The sequence below is a fragment of the Myotis daubentonii genome, chromosome X (genome assembly GCF_963259705.1).
Source record: "Myotis daubentonii chromosome X, mMyoDau2.1, whole genome shotgun sequence".
Lineage (NCBI taxonomy): Eukaryota > Metazoa > Chordata > Mammalia > Chiroptera > Vespertilionidae > Myotis > Myotis daubentonii.
The window spans coordinates 99,259,213-99,286,736 of NC_081861.1; the positions used below are offsets into that span (position 1 = coordinate 99,259,213).

The window sequence follows — 27,524 nt, forward strand, 5'->3', positions numbered from 1 at the left end:
TCTCTATAGGAATAAGATTTTTATTACCACTTCAAATCAGTTTTTCTAATAAAATAATGCATTAGAACTTCTTAGTAGCACAACTCCTAAATATTCTCTCACCTACTACAGACTTCTGATCAATTGAAAGTTACTGAATACTTACTATAAGAAGGATGCCATCATGGCTTGAATATATTATTTTAAGCATTGCTTTAGGAGAAGGGGCCAAGGCAATGGTTTCCTTTTATTCCCCATCTCTTTTTTTCTTATTGTAAGTTGCTTATTGTAAGATAATTTACAAATATCTTTCTGTCTTCAGTAATTGAAATAATGAACCAATAATTTATTCCAACCAGGACAACAGTAAACTAAAATCAAAATTATCTGCCTGAATTTTACTTCTTTATCTCTTGTCTGAGGATGACAATTGATTTTAATTAATTCAGACCTGTAGCAATGGAGATGTTTTCAATCAACTCTTTTGTGCTGACAGCTTGGCGGGTGCAGCTGAAAGTCAAAGTCAATTTTTCAATCATCTCAGAATGTTGGCCAGACTGTATTCCTCGTAATTTTGTAGCATGTCAGCATCAATGTCATCATGGATACTCATGCTTTCAGCAGTTGCAATAGTATTAAGAGAAAAGATAAGCTTTTCTTCTGTCTTGTGAGAGATGACAGACTCAGCTTGATTACAGATGATAGCTCCTTCCTCAAATTCATATCTAAAATGTAATAATTCTAGGGCAATAATTGATACATCTACAAAACTAGGGGGGTTTCTTCCCACTCTTGGACTGTCACCAGAAACTAGTCAGAAGTATACCTCTAATTTTATCACCAATTCCAACATCTTTCCTGGCTGCTGTGAGCATAGTGACTTCACTTTTCATCTGTTTAGCAACTAAGGACTAGTTAGTGCCATAAAGCCCTCCATCTGAGGACACACCAATAAGGAGATGTTTCTTCTTGTGTCCAGGGACCTTAATATCAGCTTTTTCATACAGAGCCGAAGATCCTGTTCCATACACTTGAGCTGGTTTCATCTTCCTCTCAGCTCATGCTGCTGCCCCTATTTTAATATATTTAGTAATTTTCTAGATGTTTTTGATTGACTTTAGTCACCTGGTAATATCTTTCAAAGTTTCCATATTTTGAACTTGCAGCTGCATGGCCCAGGGCAAGACCCCAGTGAAGCCCTCCTCAGAAAACACAGTGGTACTGGCCCTGCTAAAGGTTGGTTTCAGTTATTCCCCTCTCATTATTTGGAATATTTTCCTTCCTCTCATTGTTAGCCTGGTTTCTTACAACTCAGCAAGGACAAGGTAACACTGTTATTAAAGAGGTCAAGGAGCCAAGACAAAACCATGGAAGCTAAGAGGCTTATGAACCTTTTCCTTAATTGGACACCTTAATTGTTACAAATAGTACAAACCTTCCTCCAAGGCCCCTTTTGCTACATTAACTGTCATCTCGCTTTAATGTCCATGGGACATAACTTGGCCCTTGGCAGGTTCCATATATTGGAGTGTACCATCTGGATGAAGTAGCAAAAGCATTTGGATTCCATGGAGGCAGTAGCAGACTGATACAGGCTGTGCGGAGCTATGAAAAGAGCAAAGGGCTCTGAGTCAGGAGTCCTGTTTCTGTGTCAAACATGCTGGGTGACTCTGAATAAGTCCTTTCCTTCTTTTTGCCTGTTTCCCCAACTGTGAAATAGGGTTTTTGGTGAGGCTTAAAAGACAATATTATTTGCCAAATTACTCTTATAATCAGATTGTAAAGCTATCAACACATTTAAATTTAAACAGATACAAAGCCACATCTAGACCCTTGCCAGGCATGTGAACTTAGTGTTAGGTAAAGATTCTAAGAGGAAGTAGATAGTGGAAGAAGAGACATCAGTTCTAAAACTTTAAAGGCCATTCCTAAATTGCTTCCCACACATCTCCAAACATACCCTCTATTTCTCCTCAAACCAAAGTTAACTCATATTGTAAAGCAATTTATATTTGACATAAATATATACATCTAAGAGCTCATTTTACTTTTAGTCTCCATATTTTTTTCATATATATTAATTTTCTTAATCTGCAAGTAACTTTGTTCAATTTGGGCCCAGGCTTTAGCTTTGTAACTTACTATATGGCTTTGGCCAAGCCACTTTCTGAGCCAATTTTCTTTCTTGTAAAAAGGAATGAATCTACTTATCCCCTTAAGAGTGGTTGTGAGGATGAAATGAAGGTCTATACCAGGGGTGGGCAAACTTTTTGACTCGAGGGCCACAATGGGTTCTTAAACTGGATCGGAGGGCCGGAACAAAAGCATGGATGGAGTGTTTGTGTGAACTAATATAAATTCAAAGTAAACATCATTACATAAAAGGGTACGGTCTTTTTTTTTTTTTTTTTAGTTTTATTCATTTCAAATGGGCTGAATCCGGCCCGTGGGCTGTAGTTTGCCCATGGCTGGTCTATACATACAGCTCTCAGCACAGTGGCTGATACATGCCAGGTACTTACACAGACTTGTTCCCTACCCCTCCTTTTATAGGATAGGTCTGGGGCCTGTTCTTGGCTCTGGACTCCATGGTTAGGGTAGTTTAGACCCACAGTCTTTATGACAACCCAACTCAATAGTCTTCAAATGACTACTAGTAGCACAAGGATCTTAAAGCCCAATAGGAAATTATTAAACTAGAAACCAGGGAGAATTTCCTCGTTGTGAAAGTTATCATGTCTGAGATCCAAAGAAAAGAAGGGCTTCAATTCCACTCCTAGAAAGCTCTTAAAATCATTGTGGACACTCAGAATGTCCTGAGACTCATGTTCCACTAATTTTTCTCCAGCACCATCGGAAGAAACTGAGGCCCAGAAAGTAAGTGCAAGCTCAATCAGAGAAAGTTTCCACTCACCTTTAATTGGGAGTGAGTCAGAGTTCTCCTTTTGTCCAAAGCCTAGCTCCCTTGGCCTGTGCGTGCTCTCATCTTCTCTAAATCATTCTCCATTTTGCCTCTAGAGTCACCTCCCTAAGACATCCCTCCAAACTTAGCACTTCTCTTTGGAAACATTAAATAACTTGGCATTATTTGACATGCAGTAAGCAATTAATAAATGTGTATTGGAGGAATGTGCGCCTTATAGGATTAAGTCTAAACTCTTTGTTATGACATTCAAATTCTTTTACAATCTAGCTCTAACCTACCTTTTCTAGATATATCTCCCACTTTTCTTTCCCACCTGCACACCCCATATATGAACCTTATGCTCCAGATGCCTTGGGCAACTTGTCCTTTCCTTTCTGTATGTGTTAAGTTCTCTTCCAGGAAGTTCATCCTCCCCAATTGTCTGGCAAATTCACAGCCACTTTTTGAGACCTATTTGCATATTCTTTCTTCAGGTTACACCTTATTAATTCCTATATTATGCCAGCACAGTGCAATGTAGTTAATGAGTTACTTTTCTGTCTCTCCCGCTCCTCAAAGGCAATGACTTGCTTTTATTTATCTTCACCTCCCTCACTGTCTCCCCCCAAATCTGAGCTCAGTAACTGTCTAATGGAGGTAGGGCCAGAAGAAACAGTCACCTCTCCAAGCCCCAGCTTTAGCAGCCACCCCCCACCCCCTCACATCCCCCCCTCACTTCATATGCATCTGAATATCAAACCCACTTGTTCCGAGGCAGCGGACTAAACACTTCTCAAAGTGAATCCCCAAGCAGGGTTTCTCTCCAGCCCAGGTGTTCACTAATTAGCAACTTCTGATATCCTTTCCTAGGTAAGTAGACGTGAGGGCCCCAGGAGGGGTGTATATCTCTCATCTTTCCTGTTGCTGCCTTCTGGGATAATTTTTCCTCATAATTTTTCCGCGGACGGGACAACTATCACCATTCCCTTGCACTCTTCACAACCTTTGGCATAATTATCTGTGACAAATTGATTTAAAGTGCGTTTGCAGGAAGAAAAATAGGCGTATCTCGCTTGGCTTTCTGGGATTTGTAGTCCTGCAGGCGCCCAGTCTGCCTGACTGGCCCTGGAGCTGCGACTACAGCTCCCAGGCCTTCTTCAAGTCCCTACTGCACAGACTCAGAGCCCCATGCCGGGAGGAGGTGGTTACTTTGTGTCTATTGTATCCCTGGATGTGTGTGTTTGTACATTTTTCGGGACGTGAAATTGAAAGTAAAAAGCATGGCAGATGAGCAAGAAATAATGTGCAAATTGGAAAGCATTAAAGAGATCAGGTAAGTGGAACGTTGTAGCGCCTCCAAGCCCCCTTGTAGCCCCCCTCCCCATTCCCTTCCTGAGGAAGAAGGCTGAATTACCTTGTAAAGTATCTATTGTTGGGCTACTTGCTGAGGGGGGCGGGGGTGGCAAAGGAACCCGTACACCAGGAATTTCAAGGATGGGTAGGAGGTTGGGAGAGTTGAGACAGATTATATGTAGTGAGAAAGACAGAGAAACAGAGTCACTGACGGAGAGAGACCTCACCAGATGTGGCCACCAGATGTGGCAGAGAAAGCCAGAGGGGGATTACGGCGGTGGGGTGAGGTGGAGGGGAGGTGTTGATCCAAGACAGTTTATTCATGGGTTGGGAGTTGAGAGGTGGCATTCTTGGACCCATTATTTTTTTCAGTGTTTGTTGCCTCCAAGGTGTATTAGGCTCCTTGATCTTTAGGTGTCTAGATTTTTTTCAGTCTCCCATTCAACTTCAGGACCTGGAGCTCGGGTGAGCATTTTGAGAGCAAAGTCTAGTGCGTTGGGGCTGGTGGCTGCTGCCATGGACTACCGGCTGGGAGTGCTGAGGAATCCCAGCAGGCCAGGATTGGGAGGATGGCGAACACTGGCTCCCGTGTGTGTATTTGCTTTCCACTCATTCACCACTTTCTTCCCCTCCTATCCCGTGCTCTGCAAAGGGGATAGGAGCAATGGAGACTGGGGAGGAGGTTCTGCATCACTTAGTACGATCACAGCAGCTGCTCTTAGGTGCCAGAGGTGAAGGGCAAGCAGGCAAAATGAGAGTTGCCTGGTGCTTCCCCCTCCCTACCGCTCTTTCCCTCTGGGAGTGGCTTTGGCTAGGCGACGAGTTGTCCTTGCTCAGAATACAATAGCGCCCAGCAAGTGGACTGCCTGGGCCAGCACCAGGCATTCAATCACCTGCCCTCCTCTGCCAGAACACTGCCCCCTCCAGCCTCCACCCTAATTTTGAGGGTGACATAGGTCCAGCTGTCTCCCTTTAGTGTTTTCCAGGAACCTAGAGAGAAAGAGGGGGGGGATATAAAATGTGTCAATTTCATAAATAAGACTTAGGAAGAGATTTAAATTTACCTTTGGAGTCAATACCTAGAATGAGACTCCCACTTTATAGGAATGCACCTTGACTTTTTGTTTTTGTCATTTGGAGGGGTTATATGTATCTTTACTTCTGCAAGGGAGTAAAAGGAAGGGAAATATTATTTATTGAACCCATGGTGGGCCAAGCCCTTTTACCTACTATTGCTCCTTTCAGCAAGAGACCTGAGAGCTTCCTACACCTCCTTTACAACTGGGAAAATAGAAGCTCAGAAAATTTAAATAACTTTTCCAGAGCCAAACAACTTGAAATGCTAGATTTTGACAGGAACTCAGTCAATATGCATGCAGAGGCTCTGGTCTTCCCATTCTATCCCATAGCATAGAGCGTCTTAGAAGGGATGGAGAGGTGACATGTTCCATTTTTTTTTTTTTTCTGCAAAAGCACCAGGAGATAGGGAGTGAGATAACTTGGTGCAGGAAAAAGCCCGCTGTCATAATAACAATGTAGCTAATCAGAAGCTTAGGTATGCAAGTGTAGAGCCTAAACTTTTACTAGATTTTAAAGAAGCCCCTGCCCAACTCCAAGAGAAGGAACAGTTGGGAGCAAGGAAAAGTGATCTCTTACAGTGAAAATCAAATGGGGGTGTATGACTTCTACCCTCACCAGTTTTAACCAGTAATTTCTACCACTACTAGCTGGTATGAGATTATCAAAGGCCTAGAGAAAGGGTTGAACTGCTGTCCCCAACCAGCAGTAAACATGAAACCCCTACCCAACCTGGATGTCAGCCAGAGACTCAGTGGAGAACCTAGACATCCACTGGCTCCTTTCTCTTCAAAATGACATGTAAAAGAAGGCCTGCAAAAACAAAAATTTTAAAAGAGATCCAGAGTGTTCAAATTTAATTTTTTAAAAAAATCACATGCCATATCCAGGTTATCAACTTAAATGACAAGAGAAAATAAACATGCCAGCAATGAGATGGCATAGATGTTAGAATTATATGGCTAGAAATTAAAGCAGCCAACTTAAAATGCTTTAATGAGCAATTGTAATTACACCCCTGAAACAAATGATAAAATAGAAAATCTCATCATACAAGTAGAAAATCTCAACAAAGAAATAACAAAGACGAACCATATAGAAATATGAGAACTGAAAAAATACAGTAGCCAAAAAAGACCTTTAAAAACTCTAAAATATTTTAATTAGATTTATTAAGGTGACAATGATTAATACATTTATATGGGTTTTAAGTATACATTTCTATGATACATGATCTGTATATTGCATTGTGTGCACACCACCCAAAGTCAAGTCATCTTCCATTACCATATATTTGACCCCCTTTACCTGTTACTCATTCCTACTCCCTTCCCTCTGGTAACCACAATACTGATGTCTGAATGTTTGTTTTTTTGTTTTTATTGTTTATTTGTTGCTTTCAGTTTCATATCCCACATATGAGTGAAATCATATGGTTCTTTTTCTGTCTGACTTATTTCACGTAGCATGATATTTTCAAGGTCCATCCAAGTTGTTGCAAAAGGCAGTATTTCATCTTTTCTTGGGTCAAGTAGTATTCCATTGTCTAAAATCTTGCTCAATAGAAAGATGAGGGAAACAGAAAAGGATCAGACAGCTTAAACAAACAAACAAACAAACAAAAAACAATAAAAATCACCCAATCTGAACAACAAAGGGAAATTATATGCCCCTCTCCCCAAAAAAGAAGATTAAAAAGAAAGCATTGAGCAGAGCCTCCAAATCTGTGGGACTATTTATATTCATGTTAATAGTTACATTTATGTTAACATTCATGTCAACAGTCTCAGAAAAAGAGAAGAAAGAGTTCAGGACTAGAAAAGTACTTGAAGAAAGAGTGGATAAAAGCTTCCCAAATTGAGCAAAGGACAGAAACCTCCGGTTTCAAGAAGCTAAACAGACACCATCAGGGTAAACTCAGAGAAATTCACATAAAACACATCATAGTCAACCTTCTGAAAACAGAAGGCAAAGAAAAGATCTGGAAAGCAGTCCAGGGAAAACACCTTACCTATAACTTTAGAGGAAAAATAAATAGAATAACAGCAGGTTTCTCATCAGATGAAGCCCTAGTGGGAAGAGGAACAATATTTTTCAAGTGCTGAAGGAATAGAATCATCAACCTAGAATTCTTTGTCCAGTGATAATAACTTTAAAGAATAGAGATAGTCAGACATTCTTAGGTGAAAGGAAATGGAATTTATCAGTAGGAGGTCTACCCTATAAGAATGACTAAAAATTATTTTTAAAAAATTATTTTATTTTTTAAATTGATTTCAGAGAGGAAGGAAAAGGGAGAGAGAGAGATAGAAACATGAATGATGAGAGAGAATCATTGATTGGCTGCCTCCTACATGCCCCCTACTGGGGATTGAGCCCACAGCCTGGACATATGCCCTTGACCGGAATCAAACCTGGGATCCTTCAGTCCTCAGGCCGATGATCTATCCACTGAGCCAAAACGGCTAGGGCTACAGTAAGTTCTTGGAAGACAACACAGTAGGCAAAAACATGAGTAAATACAACAGAATATAATTTCCTTTAAAGTTCTCTTTGAGGATTGGATCAAAATTTATCACAGTTTCATGTTCTCAATGTACGTAGAGGAAATATTTAAGACATATATAAACAGTGTAAAGGGATTTAAAAGGGAGATAAGGCTTCTATATTTCACTTGAACTGGTAAAATGACATCAGAAAACTGATAAATTATCTATTTAAATGGAATATGCTAATTAGCCGAGTGTCACGACTGCTCAGGAGGAGCTGCACAGGCAGATGGGCAGGAGGGGACTGTGTACTGCCCCCACCCCAGCAGCCGCAGGGAGGCTGGGGCTGGGGGCAGGCCAGAATGGAGACACAACACAGGGAGAGGCTGGGGCGGGGGCCATGCCAGAGCAGAGATACAACACACAGGAGCACCTGCCCCCACCCCAGTGGACACAACCACGTGGGGGTGTGCTCCGAGTGGCCACGCAGCTCGGACCACATCCCTACCCCAGCCAACACAATGTGGTGGCAGGTGCTATGCTGGTCAGGTAAAGGGTCTGGCCCCCCGCGGGGGCCTCTAGTGTATATCCTATCTAATAAAAGAGAAACATGGTAATTAGCGTACGACCGCTACCCTTCCCATAGGCTAATCAGTGAGATATGCAAATTAACTGCCAGCCAAGATGGCGGCCAGCAGCCAGGCAGCTTGAAACTATCATGAGGCTTGCTTGCTTCAGTGACGGAGGACTCCAACATTCCCCGCCTGCCTTGCCGGCCTCTGAGCTTGCAGTTTAAGAAACATTGTAAAAAGTATAGAAGCTAAACAAAACCCCAGAAACCTGCTTTCAGCGAGCCCGGGATCTCAGAGCTGGAGTTATACATTGTTTCGATTATAGAACCCAAACAAACCAGATACCTTCTTTCAGCAGCAGAGGCTTCAGAGCTGGAGCCAGAGCTAAAGCTGGCCCAGAATAAAAAAAGAAAAAAGAAAAAAAGGAGCAGTTGGGAGCTTCAGTTGGCCTGAAAACAGCCCTCAGCCACTCACCCAGGCTGGCCATGCACCCCAGTGGGGACCCCCACCCTGAAGGGTGTGTGACCAGCTGCAAACAGCCATCATCCCCTCATCCAGGCTGGCCAGGCACACCAGTGGGGACCCCCACCCTGATCCAGGACACCCTTCAGGGCAAACCAGCCGGCCCCCACCTGTGCACCAGGCCTCTATCCTATATAGTAAAAGGGTAATATGCCTCCCAGCACCGGGATCAGCGGAGCCAAGAGGCCTCCCGGAACCGGGATCAGCATGACAGGGGGCAGCGCCCAAACCCCCTGATCGCCCTGCAGCTCTGTGTGTGACAGGGGGCGGGGCCACAACCTCCCTATCCGCCCTGCTCTGTTCCTGACAGGGGAAGGTGCCCCAACCCCCTGATCAGCCCTGCTCTGTGCCTGATGGGGGGGAGCTCCCCAACCCCCTGATTGCCCTGCGGCTCTGTGTGTGACAGGGTGCAGCGCCTCAACCCCCTGATAGGCCCTGCTCTGTGTGTGACAGGGTGTGGTGCCCCAACCCCCTCCCCCCCACGGGCCCTGCTCTGTGTGTCACGGGGTAGAGCCATAACCTCCCCATAGGCCCTGCCCTGTGACAGTGGCGGCACCCCTATCACCTGATCAGCCCTGCTCTGTGGGTGATAGAGGGCGGCGCCCCAAACCCCCCCCCCCACGGGCCCAGCTCTGTGTGTGATGGGGTAGAGCCATGACCTCCCCATCGGCCCTGCCCTGAGTGTGACAGGGGGCGGTGCCCCAACTCCCCTATCGGCCCTACTCGGTGAGTGACGGTGGAGCTCCTCAACCCCCTGATTGGCCCTGCTCTGTGCATGACCGGGGGAGCTCCCCAACCCCCTGATTGGCCCTGCTCTGTACGTGACAGGGTACGGAGCCCCAACCCCCCTGATGGGCCCTGCTCTGTGTGTGACAGGGGCAGCGCCCCAACCCCCTGATTGGCCCTGCTCTGTGCATGACAGGGTATGGAGCCCCAAACCCCCTGATGGGCCCTGCTCTGTGCGTGACAGGGGGTGGTGCCACAACCTCCCCATCGACCCTGCCTTGAGTGTGACAGGGGGCGGTGCCCCAACCCCCCAATCGGCCTTACCCTGAGCGTGACTGAGGGTGGCATTGCAACCTTCCAATCTGCCCTGCTCTGTGCATGACAGGGGAAGGCGCCCCAACTCCCCAATCAGCCCTGCTCTGAGCCCGACCAGGGGCTGCACCTAGGGATTGGGCCTGCCCTCTGCCACCCCGGAGCAGGCCTAAGCCAGCAGATTGTTATCTCCCGAGGGGTCCCAGACTGCGAGAGGGCACAGGCCGGGCTGAGGGACCCCCCTCCCCCCCCGAGTGCACAAAGTTTTGTGCACCAGGCCTCTAGTCTATACTAATAAAAGGGTAATATGCTAATTAGACTGGGAGACCTTCCAGATGTTCTTCTGAACAAAGTCATGGTGGCGGGGCCAAGGTAGAGGCGGTTAGAGGCCAAGAGGGGAGGGCAGTTGTAAGTGATCAGGCTGGTCGGGGGCGGGGCCGTTGGGGGTAAGCAGACCAGCAGGGTGGCCCAGTTGGGGACAAGCAGGCCATCAGTGGGGGTCAGTTGGAGGTGATCAGGACAGCAGGGGGGCAGTTTGGAGTGAGCAGGCCAGCAGGGGGACAGTTGGGGATGAACAAGCCAGTGGGGAGGGAAGGTAGGGGCGAGCAGGCCAGCAGGGGGGGCAGTTTGGGGTGATCAGGCTGGCAGGGGGGCATTTGGGGGCAAGCAGGCCGGCAGCAGGGAGGGGCAGTTGGGAGCAAGCCGACCGGCAGGCAGAGTGGTTAGAGGCAATCAGGCAGGCAGGCAGGCTAGTGAGTGGTTAGGAGCCAGCAGTCCTGGGTTGCGAGAGGGATGTCCGACTGCTGGTTTAGGCCCTATCCCTGTAAACTGGCAATAGGACATCCTTCGAGGGGTCCCAAATTGGAGAGAGTGCAGGCCAGGCTGAGGAACATACCCTCCCCGTGCACGAATTTCATGCACCGGGCTACTAGTATAATATAATACAGAAAACACTAAAAAGACTATACAGAAATGGAATTTGAAAAAATGTACAAGTAACCCACATAAAAGCAGGACAAAGAAACTGAAAAACTAAAAACAACAAACAGGTAACAAAAAACACAGAAGACTTAGACATAATTGATAATTATGTGGAATATAAATGGCCTAAATATACCAATTAAAAGACAGAGTGGACTTAAAAAACATGACCCACCTATATGCTGTCTACAGTAAATTTACTTCAAATATAGTGACCAACTAGGTTGAGAGTAAAAAGGATAGAAAAAAGGTGCCAGGCAAACAGTAATCAGAAGAAAGCAGGAGCAGCTATATTAGTATCAGATAAAGCAGATTTCAAATCAAAGAAAACACCCAGGGACAAAGTCAGACATGACATAATCAGAAAGGGTCAATCCACCAAGAAGACTTAAAAATTCTAGATGTGTGTGCACCAAAAGTGATTTAAATTATTCTTCTTTTTGACAATTTTACAGTAATATACAAAGGTTACGCCACTGGGTTTAAGAATTTGGAATGAGGAAAGTATTACATATATGTACTTGATGTACACATATGGACAGGTAAACATGCATGGGAGGTTGAAAGAAGGAAGAAGCAAAGGAAGGGGTAGAAGATCTGGAGAAAGGAGGTAACATTTGTTGGATAGTTACTAATTTCAAAGCTCTTGGCTCATTTAATACTTAATCTTTCTAATGGAAATTTGGGGTAGAAATTATCCCCATTTTACAGATAAAGATACTGAGGCCATAGAAGTTAGGTAATATCTTTGGTAACACATAAAGGAAAGAGAAAATATATCTTCCTATTCTCATGGCATACGCATTTCAACAAATGCTAATAATCTGATTAACCATGATTTACAGTTCTTCAACTATTCTATCATTAAATCCCTTCAAGGTATGAACAGAGCCACCTATTTCTGTTAAAAAATAATAGTAATGATATTTCTGGGCAGAAGTAGCAGGGATAATGGCAACATCACCTAAATACCTGATTAAGTCAAACTGAGAGCCAACCCCGCCCCTCCCCGGCATAGGCCATGAAATATATACATTCATACTTAGTTTTCACATACACCAGTGGCAGAATTTAAAGTGGGAAATGTCTCAGGAGTGGATTCTCCCACTCCTGACTCTGACCACATGCCCAACCCAACCACACTCCAACACTATGCTCCAGATCTTATCCCACAAATTCCACACTGGTCTATTTTGCCCATACATTCCTTAAACTTTCAAGTGGTGATGAAGGTGCATGTGGATATGTGGAAAGGGGAAGAAAAGAATGGAACAAAAAGAGGAAAATGGAAAAGAGGAGAATCCATGAGGCAGAGAAAGTACAGCCAACCCTAGATGAACTAGAGCCCTTTACTAGCTCCCCAAATGCATACTAATATCTCTTTTAACATGCACATGACATCCATGCACACACATTGTACACACCCATGTCCCTATTCATACACAATGAACTTTGTTCACTTAAGAAAGGAAAAACTCATTTTGGAAGTAAATATTATGGTGTTAAATAGGTCCTCCCAAGTGTAAGTTTCTATCCTGTGTGTTCTCTTGTTACTACAGATTCTCTTGGGTGATCTCTTATACTCCCATGGATTCAATTATCCCTCAGGTCCCAAATCTCTACCCCCTACCTTTCTTCCAAGCTTTAGCCCAATACATCCCACAGCCTATTGGTCTTGTCCACCTTGTTGTTCCACAGACACAACTTGAATTAGCTAACTCTTCAGACTTTATCTCTTCCTGGTCCAATCCAGCTCCTCCACCTAATCTCTGGTTTAATGCTATCATTCTCTGCACAGTTCCCTCAGATTGAGACCTGAATGTCAATGTTGATTACCCTTTCTTTTTATAACTCACCTCTTGATCACGTACTAAGTCCTCTTTCTACCTTCAACATCTAACTCAAATTCCTGTCCCACTCTCCATCTCCATACTCATCTCCTTCATCATGGTTATCCTGGATATTTGTAATGCTGTATCCATTTCCACTTATAGAATTATATTTTTTTCTTTGCTCTCCTCCACCCCAACCCACCCCCACCATCTTCAATGCCATCTACAGTGATGTGAGAACAAACTTCCTAAAGCAGTGATGTTATGTTGTTCCTCAAACATATTCACTGACTTTCAATTGTCTATAGCAGTATTTTTCAAAACACAGGTTATAAACCATTAGCATATCATGAAATGAATTAATCAGTTGCTAGTAGCATTTGTAAAAAAGATTATTTTGCAGTTCCTCAAAAAAAAATTAAGAATAGAGCTGCCATATGACCCAGCAATCCCTTTCTGGGTATATAACCAAAAAAACTGAAAAACATTTATTTGCAAAGATATATGCACCCCTATGTTCATTGGAGCATTATTCATGGTGGCCAAGACATGGAGACAACAAAAGTGTCCTTCAATAGAGGATTGGATAAAGTAGTATTCATTATGGAATACTACTCAGCCATAATGAAGATGAAATACTGTCATTTGCAACAACATGGATGGACCTTGAGAATATCATGCTAAGCAAAATAAGTCAGAAAAAGCTAAGACCTGTATGATTTCATTCATATCTATATATGTAAAAGCCTATGTGACCATCCAACCGTCTGACTAGTAGCTATGATGCGCACTAACCATCTGGGGGCAGACACTCAACGCAGGAGCTGCTGAGCTACGGTGACTTGTCAGCTGCAGTTCTCGGGTGACGCACCTGGAACCAGAGAGGAGGGAGCCTGATTCCAGGGTGGGTCACCCGAGAACCACCCTCTCTCAATCTGAGACCCCTCAGGGGATGTTGAAGGGCCAGCTTCAGCCCAGTCCCCACAGGCCAGGCCAAGGGACCCCACCGGTGCACAAATCCATGCACTGGGCCTCTAGTGTAGGATATAAAACTGAAACTCATAGATACAGACAAAAGTGTGGTAGTTATTAGAAGGAAGGGTTGGGGTAGGAAAGGGTAAAGGGTGACACATATATGGTGATGGAAGATGATTTGACTTTGGGTGGTGGGCACACAATGCAATATACAGATCATGTATCATAGAGATGTATACTTGAAACCAATATGATCTTTTTAGCCAATGTCACCCCAATAACTTTAATAAAAAATAAAAGAATAAGAGAAATATTAGCAAACATTGCATAAGAAATGGTAGGTATTCTTTGTGGAAACTTTTGTTTCTGTTTTATATCTATGTATGTGTGTATTGGGTTACAGTGTGAAATTCATTTCTCACTGTAGGTCATTTTTTGCTGTGTCTATTGGACAGGCACTATAATTGTTGCCATGGTATTCATGCCCCTCTCTCCCACAAGTCTGTCCCAGACAAAACTTTCTGATCTTATCTGCTGCTGCTATCTTTTGTCCACACAGAAGTTCCTGTTTCATACATCTTCCTTCCTCCCTCCCTCCCTCCCTCCCTCCCTCCCTCCCTCCCTCCCTCCCTCCCTCCCTCCCTCCCTCCCTTCCTTCCTTCCTTCCTTCCTTCCTTCCTTCCTTCCTTCCTTCCTTCCTTCCTTCCTTCCTTCCTTCTTTCATCTGTCCGTCATTGCTGTAGCAGCTTCAGCAGGCTCCTCTGTCAGCTGGCTTGAGTGCTCACTCAAGAGCAAATCACAGAACAGCTGAGACCTCTGGGACTTAAGGATAAGTAGTTTAAGCCAATCAATGCTGGCTACTGAAGAGGGAATGGAAAGGAATTGGCATTTGGTAGTGAGCTATGTAAGAAAGTCTTCAGGGTGAACTGTTCTAAGAAACCTGCTGTCTTGACAGTAGCTTGTTTTCCCAGATAAGCAAATAGCTATTAAATAGAAGAACACTTGGTATTTAGGCAGTGATCTCACCAGATTAGAGGAGGAAGGAAAAGCTGGGTTTTTCTTCATTCAGTGACATTTACCAAGCACCTGCTCTAGGCCATACACAGGGCTGGGATATTCTGTGAAAGCCAGTAAAATGAATTAGGCCTGTTCTCAAGGATCTTAGAATTAAGGTGAATATCTCTGATCTCTCCTCTGAGTTCCAGAGTCACATATCCAACTTCCCACTTAACCAATCCCACTGGGTGTATAGCTCTCATCTTAAACAGGCCCCAAAACTCTCAATTCCACTCCACCCCCAAACATTCTCCTTTTCTAGTCTTCCCCAGCACTAGTAAATGTCCCCCCATCCAAAAATCTGGAATCATTGTTCATATCTCCCTCTCCTGACCCTGTGCATGTGAAACATTAGCACAGTGGTTATTAAACCTGAGTGTTCATTAGGCTTCACCTGGAGGGCTGTTGAAACATAGATTGCTGGGTTTCATGTTGAGTCTCTGGTTCATTAGATCTGAAGTGGGACCTAAGAATTTGCATTTCTAATAGTTCCTAAGCAATGCTTTTGCTGCTGGTCCAGGGACCACACTTGGAAAACCATTGCATTAGTAAGAACTGGGGTTTTTGCATACATAATATATTCTGGATCTATCCACTTCTCACCATTCCCTTAGCTCATCAATAAATCTGAGAAAATTTCCAGACATCTCTACTAGCTAGTGTCTTCACTTGATCTGCCCATCCTCGAGTCCTACATGTCCCAGCTGTCTTACCTTGCTTATTGAGTGAGGGTTGGGGTTAAGTTACCTCTGAAGCTGGGTGACAGATGAGCCTGCCAAATTTGCCCCAGGAATGGATGATCCATTGCCCCAAAACCTCTTCTCCTCTTCACCCTTCCTCCACATTAGCCAGCAAAGGGCCATTGGAAAGAAGTTAGCCAGTTGACTGTTTTTGTTTTGGACCAGGACTCTGTCTGGAAACTGTGGCCCCTGTGATTGTGGGAAACCCTAAATATTCTGTGGTTTTCCTGGGATTCTGTTGCCACACCATCTACACTTTTACCTTTTGGGAAGATTTAATTAAGAAGTTCTCCACATAAAGTCAGTCCTTTGATAACTTGGATGATTTCCTCACTTGTAGGACTGAGCATTCCATAGATTTCATCTCATGAAGTCATCTAACAACTCTGCAAGGCTACACTGAGTCCCAATCCTCAGGCAGAGCTTCTAAGGTTCTAAGAAGTTCCATCATGTGCCCCTGTTCACCTTAAAATTAGTGATTGACCCAAAACAAGACTTTGCCTTATTGGTTTGTTTTCCATAGCTTGGAATCCAGTGTATGAGGAAATCTCCTTACTATGTTGGAAAAATAATCAGGCTCAGCACACTGGATTTTCCACTTGGCTTTGCAATCTTGGACAACTCATTTGACTTTGCCTAGCCTGAAATTTTTCATCTGTAAAAATAAAGTTAAATATACCTTATTCATATGGTTATGATTAGGAATAAATTAGCATGTAAAGTGTCTAGCGCAGTTGCTGGAACCCTCAAATAATATCTTATTATTATTACTAGAGGCCCGATGCACAAAAATTTGTGCAAGAGTAGGCCTTCCTTCCCCTGGCTGCCAGCACTGGCTCCCCTCCGGCACCCAGGACCCAGGCTTCCCTTCTCCGGCTGCCGGCAGGCACCTGGGACCCGGGCTGGCTTCCCCCGGGCTGCCTGCAGGCACCCAGAACCTGGGCTTCCCCCTGGCCCCAGCTTCATCAGGAAGGACTTCTGGAATGACATGACGTCTGGACGATGTCTGGTCTAATTAGCATATTACCCTTTTATTAGTATAGATTATTATTATTATTATTATTATTATTGTTGTTGTTATTAAATAAAGCCTTTTAAAAATATTATTGAAAGTAGTACAGATGTCCCATTTTCTCCCAATTGACCCTCTCCTCCCAACTCCCACCCCAGCCCCAGGGCTTCACCACACTATTGTCTGTGTCCATGTGTTATGCATATATGCATATAAGTTATTTGGTTAATCTCTTTCCATCCCCCTCCCTCTGAGATTCATCAGTCTGTTGCATGCTTCCATGTCTCTGGATCATCAGATTCCACATGTAATTGAGGTGATATGGGTTTGTCTTTCTCTGATTGGCTTATTTCACTTAATATAATGTCCAGCTCCCTCCTTGTTGTCTCAAAGGGTAATAGATCCTTCTTTTTTCACAGCTGCACAGTATTCCATTGTGTAAATGTACCACTTTCTTAACCCAATTCTTCCCCAGTTTTTGGCACTTGTAGACTCTTAGTGAAAGTTAACTGAATGAATGAAATCTCCCCACACACACCCATGGTGATGTCTCTTTCTCTGAGTCTACTAAAATTACAATCAGTATCTGAGATTTACTACCTATTTTCATTCATTTTTGTCCTCCAAATGTAATTTTAGATCCCCACTGATGAGCAAATCAGTGTGATACATGACATGGAATTTACAGAGAGAAATATGATATAGTGCCAGTATCTAAAAGGCTCTTGTGTTTATAATCATCTGGGTTTCAATTTGCTTTATGTGTAAGTCTTTACATTTAGAGGACTCAGTTGACCATATCTGCTTCCTTTTCGTCTAGTTCCTTTCCCTTTCTGGACATTTGTTTCTTCATCTCTGAAATGAAGAGGATGGATTTGTTTGAAAGCTTGCAAATAATGTTCTGAGGAGCCCTGGGAGTGCCAGGGAGGTATGTCAACGTGAACTCTGGTAGAGTTAGCTAGGGTAGGATTTGAAGAGAGAATAAGGACTCTGGGGGTCCCACTTCCAGAATAAGGACTCTGGGGGTCCCACTTCCACTTCAACTTTAACAGTTATGATTTGGTCTGTTTTCTGTATTGGATCACAATCAATTATTTTTATTTGAAGGAAGGGGTCTTCTCATTGTTAGGGTTGCCAAAGGAGGAACACATGAGGCCAAAGGGGTAAAGAATTATAAATTTATGAGATCATCTGGATATCAGATGGGCTGAGCCCCCAAATGGCCCAGCACTCAGGGAAGGGGAGTCAGAGGTTTTAAAGGACTCTAGGTGGGCTTTTTCAGCAGGGAACTCTCTGAGTGGGTCCGGATCCTGGGAAAGTCCAGAGAAGAAAGATAATGGTACTAGCAAGTGGAATGTGGTCTAAGTGAAAGGGAATGCCCATTAAAATGGTCTAAAGGTCAGTTCCCAGGGGAGGGAGTATCAATTCAATTACTTGATCAGACCTAGCACTCATGGATCACACACAGGATCCATTACACTGTTGGGTAAATGGTGCTTAGTTAATAATTTTTTTTTGTCTGCTTGATTCATGGAAAATGTACAGAGAAGGAAGGTGTGTGTGTGTGTGTGTGTGTGTGTGTGCGCGCGCGCACGCACACACACACACACACAATTAAGCCATGTCTGGTATGATTCCCACTCTGTAGATTTCAGAAAGGAAGGGCCTTTTACTTAGATTTAATCTTAACCCAAATTACCCAGTTGCCGGATAGAGGGTGGACGAATAAGGATTAGATACTAAGCCTGAAAAGCACAGTAAAGACAATCATCCAAAAGGGCAATGAGTTCCCATTTCTTTTTTCATTATTAACACTCTTCTCATTCTTCTTGGGGACCTCAATTGACTAACTCAGTTAGAAATCTATTTTCTTATTTCCTCTACACAAGCCTTTTGGCAAGTCATTCCTTTATTGTCCTGGTAAGACAGGGATAGAGGACTAGAAAGGGCTTAGAATGTGGGTTCAGATGATGATATGGGTTTAGATTTAATTCTGTGTATAGTAAGAAGCCATTAGAGGATATATTTTAACAGCTTAATTGAGTTATAATTTACATACCGTAGAAACCATCCATTTTATCTCTGCAATTCGATGACTTTTAGTAAATTTACAGTTTTACAACTAACCACAATACAATTTTAGAACATTTCCATCATCCCAACAAAGCCCTTATGCCCAGTTTCAGAAATCTCTTATATACCCACAGCCCCAGGTAACCAGTAATATAGTTTCTGCCTCTACAGATTTGTCTTTTCAGGATAATTGCATATAACTTAGCCTATTTTTTGAAGCTCATACACATTGTAACATGTATCAGTATTTCTTTTTTTAATTTATTTTTAATTTGTATTATTTATTGGGGTGACATTGGTTATTAAAATTATTCAGGTTTCAGGTGCACAATTCCACAACACATTATCTGTACACCATATTGTGTGTTCACCACTGAAAGTGAAGTCTCTTTCTGTACCATTTATCCCCCTTTACTCTCTTCTACCTCCCCCACTTCCATTTTCCTCTGGTAATCATCATACTGTTGTCTCACTATGAGTTTTGGGGTACTTTTTTGCTTCCCTTCACCTTTTTCACCCAGCCTCCCAAACCCCCTCTACTCTGATAACTGTCAGTCTGTTTTTTTCGGTATCTATCAGTCAGTTTCTATATTGTTTGTTCCATGGTATGGGTATACCACATATTTATTCACTCACCAGTTTACAACCATTTGAGATGTTTCTGCCTTTTGGCTCTTATGGATAACTAGAGGCCCGATGCACGAAATTCGTGCAAGGGGCTCATCCCTCACAGCCCCTCGCAGCCTCTGCCAGCCCTTGCAGCCCCGATTTCATCTGGAAGTTCGTCCGGACAGTTGTTCTGCTGTTTGGTCTAATTAGCATATTAGCTCTTTATTATATAGGATGCTGCTCTAAACATTTGCATGTAAGTCTTTGATGGTAAAATGTATTCATTTCTCTTGGGTAGATTATCTTTTTTTTTTTTAATGAAATCTTTATTGTTGAAAGTATTGCATATGCCCCCATTTTTCCCCAACTGACCCCCTCTAGTCTGCCCCCACCCCCTGCCCCAGGCTCTCACCTCTCCATTATCTGTGTCAATGGGCCATGCATATATGCATACAAGGTCCTTGGTTGATTACCTCTCACTCACCCACACTCGCTCACCTTCCCTCCGAGATTCTGCACTCTGTTCCATGCTTCCATGTCTTTGGATCCACTCTGTTCATCAGATTATTTTGTAACTTTGACTTCACATATGAGTGAGATCATGTGATACTTGTCTTCCTCTGACTGACTTATTTCACTTAGCATGATATTCTCCAAGTCCCTCCATGATGTCTCAAAGAGTAAGAGATTCTTCTTTTTTACTGCTGCATACTATTCTATGGTATTAATGTACCATAGCTTTTTTTATCCACTCATCTACTGATGGGCATTTGGGCTGTTTCCAGATCTTAGCTATTGTAAATTGTGCTGCTATGAACATAGGGGTGCATACATTCTTTCTGATTGTCATTTTGGGTTTCTTAGGATATATTCCTAGAAGTGGGATCACTGGGTCAGATGGTAGTTCCATATTTAATTTTTTGAGGAAACTCCATACAGTTTTCCATAATGGCTGCACCAGTCTACGTTCCCACCAGCAGTGCACTAGCCTTTTGGCTACATCCTCGCCAGCACTTGTCATTTGTTGACTTGTTGATGGTAGCCATTCTGACAGGTGTTTGGTGATACCTCATTGTCATTTTAATTTTCATCTTTCTGATGATCAGAGACTTCAAGCATTTTTTTTCATATGTCTCTTGGTCATTTGCATTCCACTTTGGAGAAGTGTCTATTTAGGTCCTTTGCCCATTTTTTAATTGGGTTGTTTGTCTTCTTCTGCTAAGTTGTATGAGTTCCTGATATGTTTTGGATATTAACCATTTATCAGATGTATAATGGCCAAATATTTTCTTCCATGCAGTGGGCTCCCTTTTCATTTTGTTGATGGCTTCTTTTGTGGTGCGAAAGCTTTTTATTTTTATGTAGTACCATTTTTTAAAATTTCTCCTTAGTTTCCTTTGCCCTAGGAGATGTAAACGTATTGTGACAAGAGATGTCTGAGATTTTGCTGCATATGGTTTCTTCTAAGATTTTTATGGTTTCACGACTTACATTTAACTTTTATATCTTGAGTTTATTCTTATGTATGGTATAAGTTGGTGGTCTAGTTTCATTGTTTTGTATGTATCTGTTCCATTTTCCCAACACCATTTATTGAAGAGACTGTCTTGACTCCATTGTATGCTCTTGCCTCCTTTGTCAAATATTAATTGAGTATAATGGATTGGGTCGATTTGTGGGGTCTCTGTTCTGTCCCATTGACCTATATGCCTGTTCTTGTGCCAGTACCAGGCTGTTTTGATTACAGTGGCTTTGTACTATAGCTTGAAACCTGGTACTGTGATTCCTCCAACTTTCCTTCTTTCTCAAGATTGCTGCGGCTATTTGGGGGTCTCTTTTGGTTCCATATACATTTCTGGAAAATTTGTTCTAGATCTGTGAAATATGCTGTTGGTATTTTAATAGGGGTTGCATTGAATCTTTAGATTGCCTTCAGTAGTATGGACATTTTAATGATGTTGATTTTACCAGTCCCTGAACACAGTACAATCTTCTACTTGCTTATAGCTTCTTCTATCTCTTTTTTCAATGTCCTGTAGTTTTCCCAGTACAGGTCTTTTGCCTCTTTGGTTAAGTTTAGTCCTAAATATTTTAATTTTTTTGTTGCAGTGGTAAATGGGGTTTCTTGTTTAGTTTCTCTTTCTGAGAATTCACTATTGGTGTATACAAATGCCATCAATTTTTGGGTGTTGATTTTGTATCCTGCTACATTGCCAAATTCATTTATTAAATTTAGTAGTTTTTTGGTGTAGTCTTTAGGGTTTTCTATGTATAATATCATGTCATCTGTGAATAATGAGTTTTACTTCTACCTTTCCAATTTAGATGCCTTTTATTTCTTCTTCTTGTCTGATCGCTATGGCTAGCACTTCCAGTACTGTGTTGAATAAGAGTGGTGAAAGTGGACATCCCTGTCTTATTCCTGTTGTTGGGGAAAATGGTTTTAGTATTTGCCCATTGAGTATGATGTTTGCTATAGGTTTATCATATATGGCCTTTATGATGTTGAGATATGCTCCTTCTATTCCCACTTTGTTGAGGATTTTTATCAAAAATGCGTGTTGGATTTTGTCAAATGCTTTTCCTGCATCTATTGATATGATCATGTGATTTTTGTCTTTCAGTTTGTTTATATGATGTATTCTGGTTATTCATTTGTGAATATTGTACCATCCCTGCATCCCTGGAATAAATCCCACTTAGTCATGGTGTATAATATATTGCTGGATCTGATTTGCTAGTATTTTGTTGAGGATTTTAGCATCTATGTTCATCAGGGATATTGGCCTGTAATTCTCTTTCTTTGTAGTACTTTTTTCTGCTTTTGGAATTAGGGTAATGCTGGCCTGATAAAAAGAGCTTGGAAGTGTTCCTTCCTCTTGGATTTTTTGGAGTAGTTTGAGGAATATAGGTGCTGGTTCTTCTTTGAATGTTTGGTAAAACTCACCTGTGAAGCTGTCCAGACCCAGGATTTTGTTACTGCTTCTATTTCATAAGTTGTTATTGGCCTATTCAGGTTTTCTAATTCTTCCTGATTCAGTTTTTGGAGATTGTATTTTTCTAGGAATTTGTCCATTTCATTCACAATTTCCAGCTTGTTGGCATGTAGTTGTTCATAGTATTTCCTTACAATCCTTTGTATTTCTGTGGTGTCATTGGTTACTTCTCCACTTTTTGATTTTGATTTTACTAATTTTGGTCTTGATGTGTCTGGCTAATGGTTCATCAATTTTGTTTATCTTTTCAAAGAACCAGCTCTTTATGTCATAGATTTTTTTGTATTTTTTTTTTTAGTCTCCATGTCATTTATTTCTGCCCTAATCTTATTTCCTTCCTTTTACTTACTCTGGGCTTTTCTTATTTCTCTCTTTCTTGTTCTATAAGTTGTAGGGTTAAATAGTTTATTGTTGATTTCTCTTGGGTTTTTTTTTTTTTTTTTTTTTTTTTTTTTTTTTGAGATAGGCCTATAGTGCTATGAACTTCCCTTTAAGGCAGTGGTTCTCAACTTTCCTAATGCCACAACCCTTTAATAAAGTTCCTCATGTTGTGGTGACCCCCAACCATAAAATTATTTTTGTTGCTACTTCATAACTGTAATTTTGCTACTGTTATGAATCGTAATGTAAATATCTGAAATGCAAGATGTATTTACATTGTTCACGACCCCACAGGTTGAGAACCGCTATTCTAAGGACTTCTTTTGCTGTGTCCCAGAGATTTTGGGTTGTTGTGTGTTCATTTTCATTTGTTTCAAGGAAGTCTTTTTATTTTTTCTTGATTTTGTTGGTAATCCATTCATTGTTTAATAACATGCTATTTAGTCTCCATGTGTTAGAATGATTTTTGGGTGTTTTTACTGTAGTTGATTTCTAATTTCATTCCACTGTGATCTGAGAAAATGCTTGATATGATTTTAATCTTCTTGAACTTGTAGAGGCTTGTTTTGTGTCCTAACATGTGTTCTTTGTGAATGACCCATGTGCCCTTGAGAAGAATGTATATTCTGCAACTTTGGGGTGAAATGTACCATAAATGTCAATTCAATCCATCTAATATAGTGTGTCCTTTAGAGTCACTCTTTCCTTGTTAAGTTTTTGTCTGGAAGATCTATCCAGTGAAGTCAGCTGGGTGTTAAAGTCCCTTACTATGACTGTATTATTATCTATCTCTCTCTTAAAGTCCTCTAGAAGTATGTGTGTATATATGTATATATCTATATCTATATATCTATAGCTATATATCTATAGCTATAGATATATACATATACACACATACATACTTAGGTGCTCCTATATTGGGTGTATATATGATTACCAGGGTTATATCCTCTCCTTGGATCAATCCCTTTAGTATTATGTAGTGACCTTTGTTGTCTCTTGTGATGGCCTTCATTTTGAAGTCTCTTTTTTTTGGATTTGAGTATTTGCTACTCCACCTTTTTTTTTCTTTTGCATTTGCATGGAAAATTTTTTCTATCCCTTCACTGTCATCTTGTGTGTGTCTTTTGTTCTCAGGTGGGTCTCTTGTAGACAGCATATAGTTGGGTCATGTATTTGTATCCATTCAGCTATCCTATGCCTTTTTATTGAAGCACTTAATCCATTTACTTTTAAGGTTATTATTGATGGGTACTTATATATTTCCATTTTAATTCTGTATGGATAGGTTTCTCTATTTCTTCTCATTACAGAAATCCCTTTAACATTTCTCATAATGCTATGAACTTCCCTCTCAGGACTTCTTTTGCTGTGTCCCAGAGATTTTGGGATGTTGTGTGTTAATTTTCATTTGTTTCAAGGAAGTTTTTAAATTTTTTGTTGGTGTTGATGTATTCCTTTGGCCTCCCCCCCCCCCCTTGGGAACTCTTTATTTGACCTTCTATTTTGAATGATAACATTGCTGGATATAATAATCTTGGTTTCAGATTCTTATTTTCCATTATCTTGAGTACTTCATGCTATTCCCTCTGGCCTGTAGAATTTCTGATGAGAAATCAGGTGTCAGCCTTAATGGGTGCTCCTTTATAGGTAACAGTTTGCTTGTCTCTTTTTGCCTTTAAGATTCTCTCTTTGTCTTTACTTTTTGCCATTTTAATTATGATGTTTGGGTTCTTCTTGCTTGGGATTCTCTGTGCCTCCTGGACTTGTGTGATTTTTTTCCTTTACCAGGTTAGGGATGTTTTCCACCATTATTTTTTCAAATACGTTTTCTATCCCTTTCTGCCTCTTGTGGCACACCTGCTATTCTAATATTGTTATGTTTTACATTGTTCCACAGCTCCCTGAAGTGCTCCTCCTGTTTTTTTAATTGTTTTTTTCTTTTTGGTTCTCTGATTGAGTGATATTTTCAACCTTGTTTTCTAATTCACTGATTCGATCCTCAGCCTTCCCTAATCTGTTGTGTATTCCTCCCAATGTGTTCTTCATTTGTGCTATGTCATTCTTTATTTCTGTTTTAATAGTTTCTATGTCTTTTCTCATGCTGTTGAGCATATTTACCATCATTATTCTGAACTCTGTTCAGATAAATTTCTTATCTTAATTTCATTTATCTCTTCTTCTAGAGAGTTCTCTTGTTCTTTCATTTGGAGGCTGTTTCTTTGTCTCCTCATTTTGGTTGCCTATTTGGGTTTGTGACTATGTATTAGGTAGATCTGCTACACCTCTCAATCGCTAGTGCAGGACAATGTCAAACACTGTTTCTGACTAATTAGATTGGGCAAAGATTCAAAGCCTGTAGAGCAGTGGTTCTCAACCTTCCTAATGCTCAACCCTTTAATACAGTTCCTCATGTTGTGGTGACCCCCAACCATAAAATTATTTTCATTGCTACTTCATAACTGTAATTTTGCTACTGTTATGAATCATAATGTAAATATCTGATATGCAGGATGTATTTTCATTGTTACAAATTGAACATAATTAAAGCATAGTGATTAATGACAAAAACAATATGTAATTATATATGTGTTTTCCGATGGTCTTAGGCGACCCCTGTGAAAGGGTTGTTCAACTCCCAAAGGGGTTGCCACCCACAGGTTGGCGACCCATAGGTTGAGAACTGCTGCTCTAGAGACTGCCTCTGTCTATAGGCTGATAAAATTTTGTCTTTGATTGACTTCAGGCAATAGTCCACAGATGTGGCAAGAGTTTTCTTTTTCAACAGGGTGGGGCAATTGCTTCTTCCTGGAAACTAATTGTTATTCTCAGTCTCTTAATGGGCCTGAGCAACTCCACACCGGGAGGCAAGGTGTTTTCCAACAGGGTGGATCAACTGTCTTTCCCCCAGGCAAGGTTGACTGTATAGCAGATGTCTGCATGAGAAAGATGACCTATGCAGTGTGAGGGAATGATTCAGCACAGGAAACTGGGTGTTTGCCTTCTGAGTTCTAACCCCAGAGACCCCTGATCCTGGCTTCTGCTCATACAGCTCCAGTCCACTCTTCCTTCCCTCTGCTGGGGCACAAGGTGGGTGGCTTGACAGCGAATTTTGTGCATTGGTCCTTTAAGAGGGTGCCTGAATTTCTAGCAGCTTCTCCCTGGCAGACAGCAACCTGCTGCTTTTCACAGCCAGATGCCATGTGGGTACCCTTCTCAGTTCAGGTGCTCTCTGCTGGGAGGCCCAGCTTGGGGATTAGATCCCTGAGTTCTCAGTAGCAACCCCTCACAGCTGAGATCTCTCCGGAACTTCAGTTGCTGTCTGTGTGGGCTCGGCCAGCCCTTTTGCACCTCCTCCCCTCCTACCAGTTTCTATGCGGTCTCCACTTTTGGTCCTCGGTTATCAGGGTTCTCTCCAGTGAGTCCTCTGTTGATTTCAGGAAGTTTTTCTGTATTTTAGTTGTAATTTCAGTTTAGTCCTGGGACCATGTCCTTGCAGCATCTACTTACTCAGCCACCATTTTTAATCTCCCTGGATAGATTCTTAAAAGCAAAATTTCTGGGTCATATAACAAACATGCATATACCTTTTTAAGATACTGCAAAACTCCCCTGGCTGGTTTGGCTCAGTGGGTGGAGCATGGGCCTGCAGATTAAAGGGTCCTGCATTCAATTCTGGTCAAGGGCACATGCCTGGATTGTGGGCTCGATCCCCAGTAGGGGGGCATGTAGGAGGTTGCTGATCAGTGATTCTCTCTCATCATTGATGTTTCCATCTCTCTCTCCCTCGCCCTTCCTCTCTGAAGTCAATATATATATATATATATATATATATATATATATATATATATATATATTTTTTTTTTTTTTTTCAAATGATACTGCAAAACTTTTCTCCAAAATCATAGTGCCAATTTCCATCCCCAGAATCAAAATATGAAGGTATGTTTTTCTACATTTTCAACAACACTTGTTATTGTGTCTAAAAAGGTCATTTTAGCCACCCCAATTATGAAATGGTAGTTCTTAGTGGTTCATTGTATTTTTATCTAGCATTTCCCTAATGACTAAAATTCTGAGCATCTTCTTTATGGGTTTATTTGCACCCATATTTCTTCTTTGGTGAAGTGTCTATTTAAGCCTTTTCTTCATTTATCAATTGTGTAATCAACTGAGTAATCTTTATATATTCAGGATACAAGTCCCTCATCAGATACATGCTTTGGCAAGATGTTCTCCCAGTCTGGAATTTTTAGCTACTTGAAGTAGCCATATAGTCTGCTGATTCTGATTTTTTAAAAAATCTATTTTTCCCTACATATATAATTTCTGAAATTTTCTATTGCAATGTCTTCATATTCATTAGTCTTTTCTCCTTTATTGTCTTAATTGGTTAATGCAGTTTTCATCTCTCAATATTTTATTTGGGTCTTTTTCATTTCTACTAGGTGTGGCCAATATTTTCTCAAGCTTTGTGAATATATGAAATACATCTATAGTAACTGTTAGTGTCCTTAGGTTCTAATTCTTCCACCATGTGTCAATGTAAAAAACATTCAAACCCTGTAGAGAATTATTGTTTATTTGATCCAAACTGTCAACAATTGCTTGGAAGCAAAATCTCAACAGATTGAAATAATGCTTCAGAGAATGGTAGTTTTGCACCTTATTTTATATTACACTCAACATAAGTGGATTACATGAAATCCATTGGTGATAGATTAGGGAGGTGGGAGAAAGCAAAGTGGGGAAACCTCTGGGATTGGATAAAAAGTAAAATGATAGACATGATACATCTTTTACATAGTTGGATATAGGATAGTTAACAGTCAACAATTAACACTTAATAACAACAACAATGAGGGGATTTATGGTCTCTGATCTGGTGTGGTTATGCCCTGAGGGGTCTAGAGAAAGGGAAGTTACTTTGACAT

General features: G+C 41.6%; 1 protein-coding gene and 1 pseudogene across 2 annotated transcripts in view; one reads left to right on the top strand and one right to left on the bottom strand.

Annotated features, from left to right (window-relative positions):
* Positions 1-380: 380 nt before the first annotated feature.
* LOC132223567 (ATP synthase subunit gamma, mitochondrial-like) lies at positions 381-2,569 on the bottom strand (annotated as a pseudogene).
* Positions 2,570-4,048: 1,479 nt separating this feature from the next.
* Positions 4,049-27,524, top strand: part of ZC4H2 (zinc finger C4H2-type containing) — a 73,613-nt gene continuing 50,137 nt past the window's right edge. Inside the window, exon 1 of one of the 2 annotated variants that reach the window (XM_059678930.1) lies at positions 4,049-4,217. In XM_059678930.1, the coding sequence (XP_059534913.1) occupies positions 4,165-4,217 (53 nt within the window). In that variant the 5' untranslated portion in view covers positions 4,049-4,164. The remainder of the gene's footprint in view (positions 4,218-27,524) is intronic. The other variant, XM_059678931.1, reaches the window with a different exon arrangement.